At 36.7% G+C, this 23,221-nt stretch overlaps 1 protein-coding gene across 2 annotated transcripts in view; it reads left to right on the top strand.

The window, feature by feature from the left end:
- Nucleotides 1-23,221, top strand: part of VPS41 (VPS41 subunit of HOPS complex) — a 187,746-nt gene that overhangs the window by 72,516 nt on the left and 92,009 nt on the right. For both annotated transcript variants that reach the window (XM_054494781.2, XM_063667379.1), the window contains 3 exons: nucleotides 9,610-9,684; nucleotides 18,703-18,765; nucleotides 22,066-22,131. In XM_054494781.2, coding sequence (XP_054350756.1) covers nucleotides 9,610-9,684; nucleotides 18,703-18,765; nucleotides 22,066-22,131 — 204 coding nt within the window. The remainder of the gene's footprint in view (nucleotides 1-9,609; nucleotides 9,685-18,702; nucleotides 18,766-22,065; nucleotides 22,132-23,221) is intronic.

Below are 23,221 nucleotides of genomic sequence, written 5' to 3' on the forward strand. Positions count from 1 at the left end.
CAAGTATGAAAGAACAGACGTTTGCTTTTCACACATGGAGTGTAAGTGTGGCGTGCTTGCTAACTGTGACTAAAGAGCATGAAGCTGCATAGGCAACCATGTGAATGTTGGGATTGCTAACTAGTGGGTCTCTGAGAGAACAAAAATGAAATCCTGGCTTCTATTTCTTATTCATTCCTCTCTGTGTCCGTGGGGATGCAGCATTTTTGAAGGAATCAATTATCCATTTGTTAGTCAGAGGAGCCTTACAAATTATACATTAGCAGATTGATTTCTTGGGTTCACTGTTGGGGAACTGATAGCTTAAGGTGGGATGATGAGGACTATCAGGGGAAAAGGAGTTGCCACAAAAAACACCATTAAAAGCAGCTTTCGAAATGACCGTGAATTTATTCCTAATTGAAGAGCTGACATAATCCATACTAAGTGTATTTATTTCAAGCATCTTACTTTAGGTAATTGATTATCACATGAGGTGTACATGTTGGTAATTTTGCCTTTTCTTTAAATTTAAGAACTTGAGACCACCTGTAGTGGACTTAGATTTAGAAGGTATGTGCTGGTCCTTGCCCCCTCCTGCTTTCTCGGACTTCTTTTTTTATTCCATTAAGGAAACATTTTTGTATGTTCTATAGTGTCAGCTTGACATTATTGATTTTTCAACAAACTCACTTATATTGTCCAGAATTCCAAACATGTCTCCATTAGTAATAAAATTGTAGCTAATGGAAAATACAGCTGAGGCCATTTTTCTCTGGTCGTCTTTTCTCTGATCCCTTTCACTTTCCCATATTTATGCCAGTATTACATCTTTGCAAACACACACCCCAAATTTTATGTTTAGATGTGATGCTTTCTGCTTGTTGCTGTTATGGTAAAAGGTTTAGGAAAATCAGTCATTTTAGCTAAGCAGAATCTTGTACTGGAAGGTTTCCCTCTATGTTTGGGAATATCCTGTACCCTTATCCTGTACCCTTTCTCTCTTTCCGTTTTTGTTTTTTTTTTTCCCCCTGTTGTTGCTGTTTGTTTCTTTGTTTTCAGTATATAGAAATGGTAGATGTATGTAAGGCATTTGTTTCTTTTATAGGATTATGGATCCCAGGCTAGTTGCATGCAACATTGACAGTTGTAATATTGAAATCCTCTTGTTTATTTGTTCTTTATTAAATATTATGGAACTGTTACGGAAATGGAATGTGCATAGTGATGGTGCTCAGTTATCACTCAAAAATATGCGTGTAAGTTCCTGGAATCATGGTTTTAAATATTATATTGAATATCTGGTTTCTTTTTGTTTTTAGATTAATGAATTTGCTACCTTGCCATGTATTAAAACTATCTTCTGATTAGAAACAAAATAAATATTTTTTTTTTGTAGAAATCTAGTAAAGCATAGAAAGGAGTAACCCAAACATTAATAACTTAGCGCTCAGATATAACCAATGCTAATATTTGGGAGTATCTGCTTCCAGTCACATAGGTGATATACAAATACTGTAAGTATAGTAATATTCGGCTAACCTGGAGTTAACCAAACTTCAAGATTTGAGAGCACAGTTCTCCCAACAGCTAAATCTACCCAAGACTTCTGACGTACACTGCAAGTTGTGAGGATTCCCAAAACCACCCTCATGTTTGATGGGTAGGAGACTCACAGAACTCACTGAAAGCTGTTATATTCATGGTGCTTTATTACAGGGAAAGGATACAGGTCAAAAATCAGCTAAAGGAAGAGAGAACATACAGGCTACAGCATGGGATGGTTTCAAATATAAAGCTTTCATTGTCCTCAGGATGTGCTACCCTCCTGGTATAGATGTGTGCTAACCAGAGAAGCTCACCTGAGCCTCAGGTTCAGGATTTTTATGTAGACTCTATTACACAGGCATGATCGATTGAGGGTTATTCATGTGGTTAATCTCAGCTGCCAGGTTGACTAATACCACTCTGACCCAAAGCCCCCACCCACTACATGATTGGTCTTTTTGCTTTGTCCAGCTCCCATGCTAATATGATTGGGTATGGCAGGCCTACCCTAATGTCTGGTCTGGCCAGCCCCCTGCCTTTAACCTAAGATGTTCCTGTCTGTTACACAGAAGCCAAGGGCAAGGGCTGGACCTCTCACTGGACAAAGCCAAATACCTTACTACATAATACCTTTTTGTTAAGTTAATTTTTAAGAATTATCATTTAGATGCTTTGCTTTTAGAAATTTAGATAATTTCTATTTCTTAGTATCTTACAAAAGAAACTTGTTGTGAAAAGGCCTTTGTGAAATAATAATCTTTTTGCTTCTCTTTGGTCATAATAGGTAATGTATATTTTAAGTAATTTTGATACACATTTTCAAATACCCTTCAGAAACATTTTCCAAATTTGAATTATTACCAGCAGTGTAAGATGAGTATCCTTTTTTGTGCTTCTTTGCCAAAACTACTATTTTAAAAAGTTTGCTGTTTCCAAAGGTAAAATATGTTATTGTTTTGGTTTTCATTTTTTTTGTTAAATTGACTCTTGTTCTTGTTTACCTACAATTTATGCACATTGACTGTTTACTTGGTTTGATTTTGGTGACTAAAAAAATCAAATTTCTTCAAAAATCATTCCAAAGAAAATTTTAAAATGTGTAGTAAGGTACAAAGATGTTTGCAGTCTGCATGACATGGGGTAAAGATCCTTAACCTATAATTACTTCTTTTTTTTTTTTATTATACTTTAAATTTTAGGGTACATGTGCACAATGTGCAGGTTAGTTACATATGTATACATGTGCCATGCTGGTGTGCTACACCCATTAACTCGTCATTTAGCATTAGGTATATCTTATAATGCTCTCCCTCCCCCCTCCCCCCATCCCACAACAGTCCCCAGAGTGTGATGTTCCCCTTCCTGTGTCCATGTGTTCTCATTGTTCAATTCCCATCTATGAGTGAGAACGTGCAGTGTTTGGTTTTTTGTCCTTGCGATAGTTTACTGAGAATGATGATTTCCAATTTCATCCATGTCCCTACAAAGGACATGAACTCATCATTTTTTATGGCTGCATAGTATTCCATGGTGTATATGTGCCACATTTTCTTAATCCAGTCTATCATTGTTGGACATTTGGGTTGGTTCCAGGTCTTTGCTATTGTGAATAGTGCCGCAATAAACATACGTGTGCATGTGTCTTTATAGCAGCATGATTTATAGTCCTCTGGGTATATACCCAGTAATGGGATGGCTGGGTCAAATGGTATTTCTAGTTCTAAATCCCTGAGGAATGGCCACACTGACTTCCACAATGGTTGAACTAGTTTACAGTCTCACCAACAGTGTAAAAGTGTTCCTATTTCTCCACATCCTCTCCAGCACCTGTTGTTTCCTGACTTTTTAATGATTACTTCTTATAAATCAGTTTAAAAATTATGGATATCTCAAAAGTAAAATAGTTTCTGCTCCTGGATTCATTCCTAGAACTAATAGCTTAAGACTGCAGTTTTTACTGATGTATTAACTAGCTTTTCTCTCCAATTCTCTTTAAAGTGACTCAAGAAATGGAAAATATTTATACTTTCACTTTGAAACAGAGAAGGGAAGACTGTAATAAATAATCAAGTACTAAATAATGTGATTGCATTGATTTTGGGGAGGCATAAATCAAGTATAATTTATAATAATTTAAAGGTAATTGTGAATAAGATAAAAGTAGATCAACAACATCTAATTCTTGGATAGAAAAGAAAAAAGAATTTGAGTAATATAGCAAATAATAAAAAATGAAATGAGGAAACATAAAAACTATAAAATAATGTAACTAAGCCAGTGCTAAATGGATCAGATATTGTTACTATTGATTAAAGAAAAATAACCTTAGCTTTGAAGGACACATATTTTACAAAATGATGAAAGTGAAAAATAAAAATATGAGCAAAATACACAGCAAAAAGCCAAACAGAAATCAAGCGTGTTGGCAGTAGAAATGTGATAAAAACTAGAATTTAGGGCAAAAGAGCATTAACCAGCAGAAGGCATAGTATATTGATTACATTTACAAGTTAAAAGGAAGATTGAGTATAATCATTATACCCTTTGATATGCCAAATTATAGGGTATCTAATATCTGGACCAAAATTCATTTGAAATTCAAGGATAAATGAACAAAACTACAATTGGAATATGAAGTTTTTAAAACTTGTTTTTAATCAGTCTTTGATAGATGAAAAAGAAAACAGTGAGTATATAGAGAAATTAAATAATATAAATAGCATGATTTTAAAATACATATTTTGAGCCTAAAATAGAGAATATGAATTATTTTGAAATTATATCTTAGGTTTACTAAGAGAAATTATTAAATTCCTAAAAATAGATATTATACAAACCACATTCACAGACCACAATGCATCCACACTAGACTTTATTAATAACTAGATTAATGGGCAAATACAGCATCACCATCCTTGGAAATGAAACAAAATGTTACTTTTCTCAAAAAGGAAATAATTACTGTAATTACACATTAACTTTTGTCCTTTGATTTGTGACCAATGATAAATCAAAAGCATTTTATTATATGACTGACAAATGAGTCATTATAATTATTAGGCAGTATATTAATGTCTGGAAATTACAAGATGGTGAACAAAATTGTTCTAAAGTAAAAAGGGAAAAAATTAAGGAATAATAGTAAGAAATTAATAAAATAGAAAACTTTTAAAATAAAGCTAATTGATGAAAGTGTTGTTTCTGCAAAGAGGCTAGTACAGCTGATAAACACCCGATAATGATAATCAAAGAAAAAAAGGAAACACAAGTACTTATACCTGTAAGATATCTATATATTTGCAAATATGAAATAGGAAAAGTAATAGTACCTACATGAATAGAATTGATGTATTAAATGATGTATGTATTAAATGATGTATGTATAAATGTATTAAATGATGTATGTATAAAACTCATAGAATAGAGCCTGATGTATGACCGTATAGTAAATATTAACTTAGTAGTAATAGTTTTACTATTTATTCTTAGTAGTATTAATATCATCAGTATTATTAAAATAAAGAACAAAAAGTAAAATAAAAGATATTTCCATCACTAATGAATTTAAAATGTGCTATTTTTTTTTCTTGGAAAATATGAATGACCAGATTAGAATAAGAACATTTGAGTAGCCTGACAATTAAAGTGGAAAAAAATGAAAAAAAAATCTCAAAATTTAAGAAATAACCCATTAAAGATGTTGATCTCAGACATTTTCATGGGCCAGTTCTTTTTTATCTTCTTAAATTTTTAATGTTTATTCGTGAAATGTAACTTTACATAAAATGTGTAGTAAAACAGATCATCACCATGCAAACAGTCACAAAACTACCACTCTGTTGAGAGTAAACCATGTGACCCTTCCTGATCACAGTGTTCTCTCTTCCCCTCAGAGGTAACCACTATACTGACCTTTATAGTAATAACTCTCTGACTTCTCCGTTTTATTTTACAACCTGTGTGTGCACCCCCTACACACTCTGGTTTTGCCTATTTTTGTATGTTGTGTAAATGGAATCATACAATACGTGTCAGGAATGAGGAAAGGATGCTTTCTGTGATTGCTGCTCCTTGAATAAAACTGTCAAAGGAATATTAAGACCTCTCAGGGGAAATATATAAAATTTTATTTAGAGATATTGAAGAAGACCTAAATAAATGGAGAAATGTTCCATGTTTGCAGATTAAAAGATTCAATATTACAAAGATAACAAAGGGAGAGCTCTCAGCATCTTACCATTAAGTGCAATATTTTCCTGACCATTCAGAAGATATTCTTTAAGAGATTGAGAATTTTTCTCCTTGTGTGCTAAAAGTTTTTTTTTTTTAAATACCATGAATGGATATTGAGTTTCATCAAAAACTTTTTGTAGCCCTTGAGATAATTCTATGATTTTTCTCTTTTATCAATATAGAAAATTAGCATTTATAGGTTAAATCAGCTTTGTATTTTTGGAATAAACTTGGATTTTCTCTATAGGCTGGCTTTGTTAATCGTTTCTTTAGGATTTTTTCATTTATGTTTGTGGGTAAGATTTACTTGTACTTTTTCTTTCTCCTAATATTCTTATTGAGTTTTATTATTGTAAGGTTATCCTGGTCTGGTAAAATGGGTTGAGGAGCATTTCCTTTTTATTTTTTTTCTCTGGACGAATTTATGGTGAATTGGAATTTTTTATTCTTTGAACATTCTCTCATGAAGTTAATATTCTAGTGAGTGAGTTTGAAAACAAATAAGTAAAAGATATACTAAGATAGTGGCAAGTGCTAAGGAGACAAAACAAAAGCAATGAGGAGTTATGAAATGTTTGGGTAAAATGTTGACCTTTTAGATTGGTTGGCCAGATCTCACTGAGAAGATGATTACCAGCACAGAGTAGGCAGAAAAGCATTCCAGGCACAGGGTGGACAAATGCAAAGGCCTTAAGGCTGGAGAAGCAGCAAAAGGTCATCAGGACTGGAGTAGAGAGAACCAGGGGGAGAGGGGATGAGGTCAGAAGTTGGAGGGAGGGCAAAGGCCAGATAATTTAGGACTGTCAGGTCATAGTAAAAATTTTGGCTTTTTTCTTGAGATAGGAGGCCATTGGAGGTTTTTAAGCAAAGGAATGACTCTTATCAACCTGTTAACATAGTGTCACTGTGCAGACTTGCTGAGAATAGATTTCTAGTAGAGTTAGGGCAGGAAAAAGTCACCTAGTTAGGAGACCATTAGGGTAATCCATATGAGAGTGATGGACTAGGATAGCAGCTGTAGGGGTGGTGAAATGTGGTCCGAGTCTGAATAAATTTCATCAGAAGAGGTGATAGGAGTTGTGAAAGATTAGATATAGAGTGGACATAAAGACAGGAATCAAAAGTGACTTGAAAGTTTTTACCCAGATCAACTAGAAAAAAGTAAGCAGAAGGCATTAACTGAGGTGGAGAAACCATCAGGAAGAGCCCTTTCCAGAGGGAATATTGAGATCTTGGTTTTGGATATGTTTTAGATGAGGTGCATATTAGGCATCCAAGTACAGATATAAAAGAAACCATCTTAGATACTGGTCTGCAATAGGGAGAGGCCCCGCCTGGAGATAAAAATGTAGGAGTCATTCCATGGCCTGGAGAAAATACTATGTTTTGAGTATAGATGTAAAAAAGAAGAGGTGCAAGGACTGAACCATGAGATATGGAAGTCAGGAATTACCAGTGGTGCTACGTGCTCCAATTAGGTGAAGTAAGTTAGGATTGAACAAGGACCATTATGTTTAGCAACACTGGGGTCATTTGATCTCAAAATTTACAAGAATAAATACTTGAGAAAAGCCAAAGAAAATGTGAAAAATTGTGACTGAGACTTACTAGTTATCAGAACATACTATGTATACCCTCTATAATTAAATCAATGCTGAATTGATACAGAAATGGACAAAGAGACCATAACTGAAAACTCAGAATGTTATGTGAAAATTAGCTGGACGTGGTGGCACGTGCCTGTAATCCCAGCTACTCAGGAGGCTGAGGCAGGAAAATAACTTGAACCCAAGGAGGCAGAGGTTGCAGTGAGCTGAGATCGTGCCGCTGCCCTGTAGCCTGGTGACAGAGCTAGAATCTGTCTCAAAAAAAAAAAAAGAAAGAAAATGAATTCTGAAATGTGAAAGACTTAGAAATAAAGTAATAACCATCTTGCAAAAAAATAGGAGACCGTATATACAATGTCTGGATAAATATTATACCTCATACCCTAAAAATAGAAAAGAGCTCTTATAGATTGACAAAACAACAAACTTGTTAATAGAAAAAAATGAGTAAGAGAAGTGACCAAGCAGTTTACAGAAGATCAAATTAATTGGCCAATAGACTTAAGAAAAATGGTTAAGTTTATTAGTAGTCAGGGAAATGAATCAATGAATATTGATCATTGGCAGAAAAAAAGTGAAAAAAAAAAACCCTTCTATTGCTAATAGAGGTACGTGGGAAAAAGGATTCTCTTACCTTAGAGGTATGATTTTTTTCCCCCATAATGTTGCTAATGTGATGGCACAAATGGTTTCCATTCAGTGAGAAACTTGTTATAATGGAAACTTTGTTTATTTGCACTGGGAATGCTATTGTGTGGCATGCATAGCCCTTAGTAGCACTGTGGCTTTAGACCACTCACATAAATTCTTGAAGCCTCATTTTCCTCATTGTGAGATGGAGATAACCAGCCTTAGCTGACTGCTTTCCTCTGGGGTTGAATAACAGATCTTGTGAATGCCAGGTCTTTGCAAATGATATAATGTGATTTACAGAATATTAGGATACGCCATGAGCTTTTCAATACCAGAGTCCCAGGAACAAATTACATAAATATGTATATAAGTGTAACTTGCAGTAAAGACGAGCTTTGTAAAGAAGGCTTGATGTCTTAGTTGCTTTCATTATTGGATCTCAGTTTTCTGAGCATAGAACAACGCTGTCCAGTAGAACTTACTGCAGTGATGATGTTCTGTGATCTGTATGCTTTCCAGTACTAGTCACATGTAGTCGTTGAACACTTGGCATGTGCTAGTGCAACAGAGGATCTGATTTATCGAATTTTAATTTAACTTTCAGTTTTAAAGGCTGCATGTGGACAGTACCATATTGAACAGGAAACCTAGGCTGCACACACTTACTAAATTATAATTTGAGGCAGCTTACAACCAGATGCCAAAGAAATTACAATCAGAGGTAGGTGCAGTTTATATTTGCCAAGACTAAAATCGATATTAAAAAAATGTAGTTTGATGAACTCAAGATCTGAATAAGGAAACTATTAACAGAAGATATTCAGTTTGAGGAAGGAATTTATTCAAAGACTGTAGAAGTTGAACATTTAGACTTCTCAGCCACAAGTCCAGACGTGCTGGCCTAGGTGCTTTCCCAGATCAGCTTTTGCTTTCTTTGTAGATTCCTTGCTGCCCGGTGCAGTATTCTTCACTCCTTCGAGGTTGTAGTCCTGGCTCCTCTCTTTTCTTTGTTTTGATTCCCTGCTATGAGCTTCAGTTTATTCTTCTACAAAATGGATCAAATATCTATCTTCAAGGAACCTTTACTCTTCTAACATTCTAGGAACTTTAAGGAGCTAGCTTATTTTTCATGGACTGCATCTCAGGGGTGTCGCTCGTGTGGTGATTTAGGTATCAAGATGAGAAAGGATTTTGTAGCCAGGAGTCTCATCCTCCACGTCAAAATGTCTTTCCCCAGCATCAATCAGTGGGTGGCCTTTTTGAGGTCTGGGAGCCTTGGTCTGCCCTGACCTTTGCCTACTTGATCTGAGAGATTTTTCAGTTGAAGATCCCACATTCAACTTTGCATATTTCCATGTATTTTATCATCAAGCCAAAACATTTTAAGGCTAAATATTTTTTAAAAACTACTCTGCAAGCTCATGTTGTAGCTGCTGTAGGCTTACTTTTCTTCTCATAGTTTCTACTGCGCTTTGTGTAAGATAGTTGGAAACTGTCGTTATTTAAGAAGAAAACAAAGAGCTTACTGTTTTACAAAGAGCAAAGACATTTGATTGTTGATATGTATTTTCCTGAAGTTTTACACATCTTTTTGTCTTTTTCTTTTTAGAGTCCTGTGAAGATAAATCAGATTAGCTTGGATGAAAGTGGAGAGCACATGGGCGTGTGTTCAGAGGATGGCAAGGTATGGCAAGGATGTGGTCATGCTGAGAGTTCTGCTGTGGCACCAGCCCCAGGTGATCGGAATAGCACCTTGCTTTCTGTATACCTGCACTAAGACAATCTTGATTATTCTTTCTGAGTATTGAACTTGCTTCTGATTGGTCATAATTAGAGTAAAATATATTTTGCACAAATGTGCCTTAGGAAAAGTAATTACAAGAATGTCAATAATGTAACTAGTATTAAGCTGATTAACAGCTGTGGAAGGGTGACATGTCACCTTAATCATTACTACCGTGGCACTTCTACTTCAGTGACTAGTCTGCAGTTCCTGCAAGACAGTAGTTTAATGCCTTTCTGCCATAAATCCACAAAATTGGATTTTGTGGGCATGATTTCTGTGGGCCAGTGGTTTTCATTTTCACACACAAGTTATGAATGTTTCTCTTGAATTATAGAATCTTTTGATAAGCAATCATAGTTTATCAGAAGAATAAAGTGTCTTACAATGGCCACATTAAATAAATGTAAAATCAATATATGTACAGTTTTCTAAAAACCTGGCGCCTGCTTCCTCGACCAAGGACATACATCATTTGTGCAGTGTATAACTAACAATTATCAGTGCTTCTTGCTGATGTTGAGCTGTGACATTTAATAGTTGTGGTGATTGATTTTCCACTTATAAGAATGTCTTTTTTGTTTTTAAGTCGATGGAAATCTTTTCTAATGTTGGTTTGCAATGATAAAATCCTAATGCACAGTGTATTTAAGCTACTTTTCTAAAATAACAGTTTGAGAGAGTGCATTAAGAATCATTATAGATCTTTACATATTCCTTACTGAGTAAAGCAGATTTCCTAATCTAATTTTGTATTTTTTATGTGCCCTAAATTCAGTGGGCCATTAAGATGGGTAAATTAAAAACAGTATACTCAGTGTAAAAGAGATATACCCATTTAATCTGTTAACAAAAAGCAACATGAAGTCTCTTGACATACAAGAATGCATTTTATATATCTAAGCCTAATGTTGCCCAAAGAGTCTTTTGAAACAGTAATTGGAACACTAGTGCTTTTCAAAAAGCACTGTCAAATTTTACAGTACTTTCAGAAATTCTGAGATTGTCATGATTATCAGAGAGAGATGAGGGAGGAGTTGGTTTGTGCAGAAATTGAGAAGAATTATCCACACCGCTGAAACATTTTTTGTGTTCATGTATTTGTAAAGAAAGATAATCTTCATTTTGTTTTCTTAAAGGTGAGGAATTCCTTTTGGGCTGTTATCAATTTGACCAAACTAATTTGTTGAAAGATAGTACTCATTTTTATTAAAAATTGGAAACTAATTTTTACTAAATACTTCATCTAGGAATTTTCAGAGCTTTAAATGTTGAAGAATTGTTATTTAATGCACCAAAGTGGAATATGTTAGCTACTCCATCTGGTGGATAAGATGAACCTCAGATTATCTCATGGTACCCTTCTTGTCAAACACCTTTGGTTTCCTATTTTGGTAAAATTTATAGCTGCCTATTTTGGTGTGGAACCATGATATATTTTCGGAAATAATTTTCCTGTATTTTTATTAACATTGATAGAATTGAAAATAAATCTTTTAGTACACATACTTATATGTAAACTACCCCCTTACCATGGGTTAGTCAGTATTGTGAAAATTGAGAAGCTAGTATAGAATGATCTGGTAAAGTGGTTGGTGATGATAAAAACATAAAGACATTACACAAACACATTCCAGATATCTAAATCTAATGCATCTTTAAATAGGTTTTGTGGGTATTTTTTCCTTTCTTCAGTGTGTTAAGGCTCCTAGATAAATAATTATTTATTAGGTTATTTCAAGGATAACCTTTGATATTTGCATTCAGTTTTCAAGTGGTAATTCCAGCAGTTGTTTAAAATTTACTCCGTTTATTCAGCTAGTGCTCATTTTCAATCTTTTTTTGTCATGACTTTTCTACAGTTCTACATTTTGAGACACACACATATATCGTGTGTGTGTGTGTGTCTGTGTGTGTGTGTTCAGTTTCAGTTTACTGGCATATGTTTCTAGAAAACTTTTAGGATAAGTACATACAAGGTTTATTTCGGGATTTCTTGCATATGTTGCTTTCATATGTAAACTATAGTATAAAATTCGGGGTTGGAATATTTTCTCTCAAAATTTTGGAGATGTTGCTCCCTTTTTTCTGACATTTATTTGTGTAGACATGTCTGAAGCCAGCCTACTTTTGTTCTTTTCTAAAACCTTTACAATTTTTTTTTTTGGTCCTGCCTTGGAACTTGGACTAATAATAATAATTACAACAAGAACAACAACAGTAATAAATGGTCTGTGTAATTCAGTTTGCTAAGTTGTGTCTAGTTCTGGTCTCTTTTCATTAATTTTGTCTGGAGCACAGTTAGTCCTTTTGATCCATACACTGAAGTATTGTTTTCATTTCAGAAAAGTTTAGTTCGGCCATAATTTTGATGATTGCCTCAGTTGCATTTGGTTTCATTTCTTCAAAGAAATTCAATAATATAAAGCTGAAGGCAATATCGCTTAGAGGCTAAGAGCATAGCTCTGTATTCCAGCTGCCTGGGCTGGCATTCCCACTCGCTGTGTGAAGTTGGGCATGTTGCTGGGCCTGGCAGTGCCTCCCTCTCCTCATCTTGGCAGTGGGAGGCCCCTGAGGAGTGTTGTGAGGTGCAGGGGATATGGTAAGCTGTCAGTTATGTATTAATTGTTTTTATTGCTAACCATTCATTTTTAATCCATTGCAGTCTGGCGTCTTCCTGTCTCTCATTCTTGTACCTGAACTTTTCAAGGCAAGAGGGTGAATGATTAAGCACTATTTACCCTTATTCTCCTTTTGGCAATACATAGGTTGTATAGAAAATTGTTCATTCATATTGTGTGACGTCTCACACATATACTTTGCTTTCTCATTTTTAGCCTTTTATTTCTGTGTAGTCAGGGAGAGTTGCTCTACTTGTTTATTCCCTTCACTGATTCACTTTTCTTCCAAAGTCAGTTTTGTGTCTTACTACTTCCTGGAGTAGATTTTTATTGCATTTTGCATTTTTAATTTGTCTGAAATCTTTCCCAATTCTGTTTTCATATCAGCCTGATATATATTTAATTTTTTTAAAATTAGAACTTTTTGGCCAGTGCGGTGGCTCACACCTGTAATCCCAGCACTTTGGGAGGCCGAAGCGGGCAGATCACGGGGTCAGGAAATCGAGACCATCCTGGCTAACACGGTGAAACCCCATCTCTACTAAAAATACAAAAAATTAGCCGGGTGTGGCAGCGGGCACCTGTAGTCCCAGCTACTCAGGAGGCTGAGGCAGGAGAATGGTGTGAATCCGGGAGGCAGAGCTTGCAGTGAGCCGAGATCACACCACTGCACTCCAGCCTGGGTGACAGAGCGAGACTCCGTCTCAAAAGAAGAAAATAAAAATATAAATAAATAAATAAACAAAAATTACTACTTTTTATATGCCATAGAGTGTCAGACGGGTGTTGTCAAGTGGTTAGCAGTGGAATTATCCTGTCACTTTTTAGCTGTGTGATGTCTGCTAAGTTATTTATACCTCTCTCTACCTCAGCCCATTTCCTCCCCTATAAAATGGGGATAATAACAGTACCTACTTAATTATTAGGAGGATTAAATGAGTTAATATATGTAAATTACTTGGAATAGAACCTAGAGCAGAAAAATCACTTAATAATTGTGAGCTATGATTATAATCATTGTCATCATCTTCCTGTTTTTCTGCTCCAGGTTCTTAGAGGTCTGATCTTCTTATTGTGGTTGCCAAACAGTTTTCTAGTTTTTTCTTTGGTTTCTGGTTAATATTAAGATATTTCTTAAAGCATGGTTTTTCTCCCTTTGAATCTTTGGAATGTTCTGCAGGACTTTTTTAATAGACCTTGGCTATGTTTTTGTTTGATTTGTTTATCCATTCCAGAACAGGGAGATCTCTTTCTCAACCTGAGTTAGCAAACAGATTCAGTGTCTAACTTGCCCTTGTTATTGTTTTGGGTATTTTAGAATCACCTTATTTCAGCAACAGGGACCCTAAAATGAGCTCAGTTTCCCGTAACTAGATGAAGGCAGCTCTCTGCGGTTAACTAGAGGCTTCCGTCATCACTCTCTGGTCTCTTCTGTCATCACTCTCTGTCTCTGATAGTCAGCCTGGGTGGAGAGTATGAAAACCAGCAATCTTGACTGCCAGAGTCCCTTTAGCTACCACTGGAGGTATAATGACAGTTCGCATGTCCACCCTATTCTGATTTTTAATGTGTTGTTGGGAAGCAGAAGTTTGAGAGAGGCTGTTACAAGGGAAGTCTAACTGGGAAGGTGATATAGTACTCTGGCCACCTCCATCCTCTTTTCTCTGCATCAGGGCTGTTGCCCAGTGTTCTGGTTGGCAAATACATAGAGTTTCATGCTAAAGTGGAGAATGATTACATCCCTTACTGTTTCATGAGGGTAGGTTTCCTCTATTTCGGGTAACAAAATGTGTACCACATACTTCTAAGGTACTCACATGGCTCTCTGGTTTGTAGCTAATGAGAATTCCCCCAGGACTTTGCAGGAGCTTGGTTCTATGGCTCATTGTTAGGAATTTTCTTTTTCCTTCATTAGGTATTTTTGTTAGCAGGTTCAGGCTAGTTGTTAGGGCTACTACAGGAGATACCATTTTCAAAAGGGTCCTCTCTCGTAACCTTTAATTATGTGATTCTTATCTCAGATGAGCTCTTCCCAAAAGCCGAGGGATTCCCTTCACAGATAAGTGTGATTTTCACGGACAAAATGGCAAAATAAAAAGGGAGAGAGAGGGGAAATAAATGAGAATTGTTTTGGATTTTATTAGCTTTAGTAGTATAACGTGTGAGCAGCTAGTTTGGCATGTCATAGTAGTGAAATGAACCAAAACATTGAAGGTTTTACAAATCACCCTTGTGCTGATACTGATAAAGCTTATGAGATTTGTCTCGTGAAGTTATATGTTTTTTATGTTGAAATAGAATATAAGAACAGTTGAGGAAAATGTTGCTCAGTTAAACATAGTAATAGAAACTGACCAGAGAGTTCTATTCTTGATTTGCCACCTTCAGCAGTTACTCCTCCAGCCCCTACTGTGGGTATGACAGTGACATTTTTGCTTCTGGCGAATTCTCAAGGATAGTGATGTGTATCGGTGCCTGTTTACTATGAACTTGTTTGATTTTGTTCTCTTTTTTGTTTATTCCTCTTTATCACTATACTATTATGCCTTCAATATGCATTTTTAATTTTTAAAGGGACATTTATCCTCAGCAATTCCTAATTTAATTTTCAGCATTACATCCACAGTCCTGGTATTTATCCACACATTTACTGATCTGTCAGTCTTTTTCTACAGGCTTATGCACCATTTGTTTACATCTCATATACTTTTCTACATAATAGAAATCACTTTTTTTCTAAAATTTCTTTATTCCATCTATAAGGCAAAAGGAAGTTTATCCACTTGAATGAATAATCAGCTTCATTTAATTTCAGTTTCTGTCATAGAGTGCCCTTAATTCAAAGTCTGATATTCATGTTCTTTTCAGTTTGGCACATATTTAAGGCTTTTGAATTTTTGTTGTTGTTGTTCTATTCTACTCTTCTTACACTTTAGGTAAAAAGATATCTTTCTTTTTTGCAAATTTCAGTTTATCCTATATAAAGATAGCATGTAGAAGAATAGGATTTAGAAAATCCGGGTTCTGGTTCTAACTCTTCTGCTTATGATTTTTATGACCTTAGGCAAGTCATTTTTTCTACATAATCATCAGTTCAACAGGCATAATGGTATTTGCTCTCAGACCTAGCAGTTTTGCTATGAGGACCAAATGAGGAACAGCAGAACATTGCCAATTGTGCAGACTTCAAAAATACCATTTCGCCTCACCAGAAAGTTTGAGTTTGTTTGTTCAGGGTGGGATTTGGCCATTAGTTTCCAGGAATTTTAACTGTACAGGTGTGTTTGAGAACCACTAAGGTAAAGCATGTTGACACATTTAGGGATGTAAGTTAATAGCAGTAGTATGAGATTTAGCACAAGACCATGCAGTACCTGACCTTATCGTACTGAAAAGAAATAGATTAAGTTAGGAGAAGTTCAGCTTGCTAGTTGAGCAGGTGTTCATACTGAGGTAGCTTCATCAAGGTGGCCATTTGTTGATTCACTCCATTAAGATTCCCATGATTCAGTAACCTCCTTCTTTTCACCTGGTTTTCTTAGATTTGTTGGGGTCCATCAAGTTAAACTTCCCCAGGTAAAGTGAAACCCTGAATGCAGTGCTTTCCTTTTCTGCTTTTTAGCCATTATTTTATAAGATGTTTGTTATATTATCCTATGCCTATATATTTCCATAAAAGTAATGACTTTATAACCTCTGAACAATGAGAAGCAGGTGATGGGGGTGGGGGCATATGTGTATTTGCCATGTGAAGAATACATTTCAAGGCCAGCCTCAGGAAAAATGAAATTTCTTCTGTTTTACATTATATTATCTCCTGTTTGTAGAACCCAAATAACAAACTTGGCACAAGTATATGAAAACAGTAGTTACAAAATGAGTGGATGGTCCCCAAAACTTTAACTTTTAATGCATGAATCTATTTCCCAAAATTATAACATAAGTGAATTTCCTGCTTGGGGCTTGAAAGAATGAACCACTCAGAACTTACCAAGATTAAAATAAGAAGAAATTGAAAGTTTAAGTAGTCCTATATTTATTTTTCAAATAGAATTTATAATTGGAAACCTTTTCACAAAGAAACTATCTTAGTCCATTTGTGTTGCCATAACAAAATACCTTAGACTGGGTAGTTTATAAGCAACAGAAATATATTTCTCACAGTTCTGAAGGCTGGGAAGTCTAATTTCAAGGTGCCAGCATTTGGCATCTGGTGAGGGCTGCTCTCCTTGCTTCCAAGATGGTGCCTTGTTATTGTAACTTCACATGGCAGAAGAGATGAATGATGTGTCCCTGTGTGGCAGAAGGCAGAAGAGCAAAAGGGCTAGCTAGTTACCTCAAGCTTTAGCTAGTTACCCCAAGCTTTCTTATAAGGGCACCAATCTCACCAATGAGGGCTCCACCTTCATAACTTAATCATTCACTAAAGGCCCTACTTCTTAATACCATCGCCTTGGAGGTTAGGTTTCAACACAGTGAATTTGGGGAGAACACATACATTCAGACCATAGCAAAACCATGAGACCTAGATGGCTTCACCAGTGAATTCCTACAAAAGTTAAAGAAGAATAATACCACTATACTAGAGACTAGAAAGACAGTGAACACATTCCAATGTTGGGAAATAGTTCTCATTGGCTCTAGTACTATTTGTTAGCTCCAAGCATTTGAGATCTCATGGAATTCTCATGCTGAGAGTATAAATAACCATCACTTTGGAGGTTAGGTTTCAACGTAATGAATTTGGGGGAACACAAACATTCAAACTTTCTCATGGTGAGAGCATAATTAATTTGAAACCACTTTGTGAAATGGTTTGCCTATTAAATGTGAACATGCACATAACCTATGACTCAGCAATTCCATTCCAAGTTATACACCCTTCATAAATATGTGTATAAGTCCACCAAAAGATTCGCAAAGCATGTTCTTAGCAGCAGTATTCATGATAGCCCCAATCTGGAAACAACCTAAGTGGTCATCAATGGAAGATGGAAATGTGAATTGTGATATATTCATACATGAAATAATACACAGCAGTGGCAAAGAACCAGCCTCTACTATATGCAACAGTGTGGCTAAATCTCACAAAGAAAATGTTAAATAATGAATGAAATAAATCAGTGAAATAGAATATGATTCCTTACTTACAAAATTCTAACACCAGCACAACTTGTCCATGCCAGTAGCTTTGAGGGTAGTGATTAGTTGGAGGGTATTATTTACTGGAAAGGGAAACAAAGGGGCTTATTGGCTTCTATTTCTCGATCAGAGTGATGGTTACAGGGATATGTTCGTGTCATAACAATTTGTCAAACTATAAATTTATGATTTGTATTTTTTATAGCATGTGTTTTATATTTCAGTTTTGTTTTTGTTTTGTTGTTGTTAAGTAAAGCACTCAGAAAATATACTAAGTATGAATAAAGTAACCTGGAACAACTTTAAGGGAGACACTGATAAGCAGGAACTTAAATCTTTCATTTCTGTATTCTCAGTAGATTCAGCGTAAGTTGTGAGTGAAGTGTGGTTCACCTAATCTCTTACCACACTGATCTACGTGGTTGGTTTATTTTATATATATGAGAGAGACTAAAAAAAATCTCCCCTTTCCTTTAAGGGATGAAAAAATAGTTCCTTTAGGGATAGCTTATGGAAGTTTATAAAAGAATATTAATAACTTGTTCAAATCTGTTTCATTGTTTTAATGGCATGCATTTAATACAATTTGTGGTGATTGAAGGGGAGCTCTATCCATGGAATGCTTATGAAAGCTTAATTGCAGCAAAGTACCCTCAACCTGATGGGATTTTCTTTTTTCTTTTTCTTTTTCTTTTCTTTTTTTTTTTTTTTTTTTGAGACGGAGTCTCGCTCTGTCGCTCAGGCTGGAGTGCAGTGGCGTAATCTCGGCTCTCTGCAACCTCTGCCTCCCAGGTTCAAGCAATTCTCCTGTCTCATCCTCCTGAGTAGCTGGGACTACAGATGCACGCCACCATGCCTGGCTAATTTTCATATTTTTAGTAGAGATGGGGTTTCACCATATTGGTCAGGGTGGTCTTGAACTCCTGACCTTAGGTGATCCACCCACCTCGGCCTCTGCCTCTCAAAGCGCTGGGATTACAGGCGTGAGCCACCGTACCTGGCTGATGGGATTGTTTTCATTAGATGTTTAATAGAGGTCACGGGGCCTTAAAATTATTAAATGTTCTACTTTTCTTATTGATAGTATGTGTTCATACTGATTCTAGCCTTCTCTATTGCTGTCATGGTGAACTGATACAATCCATTTTCTTTGTAGGTGCAGGTATTTGGACTGTATTCTGGAGAAGAATTTCACGAGACTTTTGACTGTCCCATTAAAGTAAGTATTCAGCAAGTTTTACTTTTTCTAAGGGTTTTCTCAAGTAAGGCAATATGGATTACAGTAATTTGAACATTACCACTTCTGTATTAATTTTGTCAGTAAGTGTCTGTTCAACACTTCAGATGTACTGGATACTATTTAGATGCTGTGAAAGAAGACAGAATGTGTATTTTGTGACTGTGATCTCAGTCTGTCTTCAGGGGTATTTTATTATAGTGAGTGAGATCACACACACACACACACACATGATCTGTGATAAAAGACTCAAAGAGGTAGAAATAATATTAAGCGTTCCAAAGCTGAAAGGAATCACTTTTAGCTGTTCTTGTCAGTGATGGCTTCATTGGTGGAGTGATGTTTAACTTGGCTTTAATAAATGGAGAAGGACTGATGAGAGAAGCTGGTTTTTCATGTGGAAGAACAACATAATAGAAATGGAGAGGCTAGAAAGTTCACCTTGTGTTCAGGAAATGGCAAATTGTCCAATTTATTTGGTACATAAAAGACTGATTTCACAAGAGAATGTGGAGGAAGATTGGGCTGGCTTTACATTCAGGCTAAAGAATTTGGACTCCATTTGGTAGATAACTAGAAATTACTGAATATGTAAGAACAAAGTAAATAAACTGAGCTAAGCTTTAAGAAAATTAATACAGTGACTGTATACAGTATTGATTGAAGGACAGATAAGAGTCAAGAGGACTAGTTTTAGATAAAAATTATGGTAGTTCAGGTGTCTATTATAGTTGTTGAAGGAAGAGGTCATTTATTTTTTTTGACTTGTTTATTCAAACATTTATTGACCAGCAGGTAAAGGAGAGATAGGGTCTGATGTATGTTTTAAAAAGTTGAATTTGCCAGAGTGGAGGGTGATTTAAACAGGAGAGTGATTGGGGACAAAAGACAATTTAGAAGCCTAATATAATACTCTAGGCAGGGCATTACAGGATCTCAATGAAAAGAATGATAGGGAGTGTTCAAGGTGGAATGGATGAAATGTATTTGGACAGCCTGTGCTAAATAGACTTAGCAAGCCTTAGTGATGGCTTGGATGAGGGTGATGAAAGGTGGAAGAGCTCAGGGTCAGTTCAGGTTCTCGCTTTGGGGATGGGGTGTGGGATGCCATCAGTTGCAGTAGGGTATGTTTGAGTAAGGACATGGCTAGTTTGGTCCTGAGTTTAGATAAGTGTAGTACATCAGGTGGGGATGTTACGGAGGTTTTGGAAACATGAATATGGGCCTCAGGATGGAGATTGGCCCTTAAACACAAACGTGATAACCATTATTGAATAAGGTGAAGCTATTTTTAAAGATATTATCCAATTTAGAGCTGTAGAGTGAGAAGAGAAGACTGATGGTGAAATTCTGGAACACTCTAACTTGGATACTCAGGCTGTGGAAGAAAAAACAGCAAAGGAGTCTAAGAAGAAGCAGTTGGAGGGACTGTAAGGAATCCCGAAGAGTGGTGTCAGAGAAGCCAGGGGAGAGAGGGTTTCTACAAGGTGGAAGTGGTCAGCAGTGTCGAATGCAGTGTGGAGATTAAATAGGGGGAAGGACTGAAACAAGGGCATTCTATGTGGTGATTATGAAATTACTAGTGACCTTGCTGAGGACTCTTTTCAGAGCAGGAGGGTCACTATACATGAAGGAATTAATTGGAGGTGAGGAAGTGGAAACAATCAGCAGAGACTCTTCTTTCAAGAAATTTGGTAATAAAGAAGAGAGATCATCTGGTAGAGAGAGGAGCCATGTCCTGGGAAGGTTTTTGCCGATCATGTTTTGGTTTATGGCAAAAACCAGTAAAGAGGAAAAGGTTAAAAATAAAAGAGAATGCTTCTTGGGGCAGCACTAAGCAATGAGATCAACAGCTTAGATGGGGAAGGTAATCTTGGAAAGAGTCCTAGACCCTCTGCCTGTGAAACAGGCATGAAAGAAGTGGACTGAGCCTAGCTATTGCAAGTTAGACAGTGAAGGAGGAGCACTTGTGGGCAATGACCCTGATGGCTTTATTTTCTTACATCTGAAGGGAAGAAAAGGGTAACAATGTGTTTGAGGAGCAGAGGAGATGTTTGGAATCAGTCACTGATCTACAGTTATGCATTACGAGAGAGCTACGGGGAGATTTTAAGAATGTGAAACAATAGAATGTGTGAATCCCTCAGTACTGATATTGAGGATGGATTAGGAAAGTGTTGAAGGGAAGAAGGGTTAATCTGGGAGGTAGGAGTGGTTAGAGCAATGAAGGATCATATGCTAAGCCTTAAAAATGACATTGTAGGAAGAGGAATCTATTCCATTGTAGGAGGGAAATGTGTCAATTAATACAAATATAAAATATGTTTAATTGAAGGTATATAGAAGTATAATTGTGTGAGATTTTGTGTGTGTGTTTACCTAAAAAAAATTCTCTATGTTAAATTAGAAAAACACAAAATTAGTTAAGTTGGTGATTTCATGGGTGGTTTGGGGATAAAGAGAGAAGGAGGTGGAGTCTATGCAAGCTTACAGCCACAGCAGATGAGCTCCAAAGATGGAGGTGCACTGAGTGGAGCCACGAGGGCTTTTGTTTTCACCCCCTCCCCAAAATGTTAATGATGTTATGTAATCATAAAGCCCTTGCAGATGAAGGAAACAGTAACAAGGGTGGTGGAGCAACCTCAAGAGAAACCTGGGTAGCAAGGGGCTGGAGAAAGATTGGATGAGTGGGAAGTAGATGAGAATCAGGGGAACAGGTTGTATGTAAAAAGGTAAGTCCTGAACGGTTAGCTCTTTGGGCTTGTAGCTCTGTTCTCTCTCCATTGATGGGGTCTTGGTGTAAGTGGGCTAAACGTCTGGGAGGCTGCATTGCCACTTGGTGCCATCTATCATTGAGAGGCATCTTGGACAAGGAGTTAGTTGGCTTCTTTCTCTGTTTTTTTTTTTTTTTGTTTTGTGTTGTTTTCTGTAAATTGTACCCAGTTAGAAACAGTTGTGACATCTTGCTGCCTTGACCAACCTCCCTTGACCTCCCTTGCTGCCTCTATACAGGGACATCCACTTATAGGGGTCCTCAGCCAGAAACTAGAACTGACGTATCCTACTCTTTGAGCTTTGACCTGGCTTCAGAGAAGAAATCTTTTCACGTAAGAAGAAAACTCAGATGTCATCAGTTGTTGTAAAATATGATTTGAATATATTACTTCCTACCAAGGTTTCAGGATAATTTTTAGATCATGCTGCTTGAACTGTGTCAGGGGTTTTCATTCTGTGCATTAGCCATGACTCCTAAACCAGAGTTGGGTTCTGTTTCTCTTGTAGATTATTGCTGTGCACCCACATTTCGTGAGATCCAGTTGTAAGCAGTTTGTGACCGGAGGGAAGAAGGTAAGTGCTGTGTGTCTCTACCTTGATATGTAGCCTTGAGGGGTGTTGTGTGTTTACTCTGTAATTTATCCTTAATGTTTTTATGTCTGGCTATTCATTAGGAGAAATTCGAGAAAGACAAATGTAATGAAATCTGATGATCATCATCTCTTGGGGGAGTTGTGGCTTCAGTGTTTCTCACTACATTGTTTTTTTTGTTGAGACGGAGTCTTGCTCTGTTGCCTAGGATGGAGTGCAGTGGCGTGATCTTGGCTCACTGCAGCCTCCGCCTCCCGGGTTCGAGTGATTCTTCTGTGTCAGCCTCACGAGTAGCTGGGATTATGGACGCCCACTAACATGCCTGGCTAATTTTTGTATTTTTAGTAGAGATGGGGTTTCGCTATGTCTCTACTAAAGACATGGCCTGGCTGGTCTCGAACTCTTGACCTCAGGTGATCTGCTCTCCTCGGCCTCCCAAAGCCCTGGGATTACAGGTGTGAGCCACTGCGCCCAGTCTCTTGCTGCATTTCTTTGAAGTAGATATAGGACAAGAAAATAAGAGAGCTGTTACATCTAGAGCTTTGAAACATTGCCCCTTCCACAAAAAAGAGGCAGCATTTAAAAATAACAAAAGCACACTTAAACTACTGATTTTTTTTTTTTTCAATTTTTTTTTTCCCTTGTAGAAAATCTCTTGCGGGCCTTGATAAACTTTTAGAACAGTTATGGTTACTCTTCGCTGACATGTTCGTGGCACATTTTATTATCTCAGTGCTATTTAAAAAATAAGAGATTGGGCTGGGCATAATGGTGGCCCACTCCTATGATTCCAACACTTTGGGAGGCCAAGGTGGGAGGATCACTTGAGGCTGGGAGTTTGAAACCAGCCTGGACAACAGAGTGAGACCCTGACTCTACAAAAAAATTAAGAAATTAGCTGCGTGTGGTGGTATGCCTCTAGTCCTAGCTATCGAAGAGGCTGAGGTGGGAGGATCACTTGAACCTAGGAGGTTGAGGTTGCAATGAGCTATAATTGCGCCATTGCACTCCAGCCTGGGTGAAAGAGCGAGACCCTGTCTCTTAAAAAGTGTAAAGAGAAATAAGAGAGAAA

The sequence above is a fragment of the Pongo pygmaeus genome, chromosome 6 (assembly GCF_028885625.2).
Source record: "Pongo pygmaeus isolate AG05252 chromosome 6, NHGRI_mPonPyg2-v2.0_pri, whole genome shotgun sequence".
Classification (NCBI taxonomy): domain Eukaryota; kingdom Metazoa; phylum Chordata; class Mammalia; order Primates; family Hominidae; genus Pongo; species Pongo pygmaeus.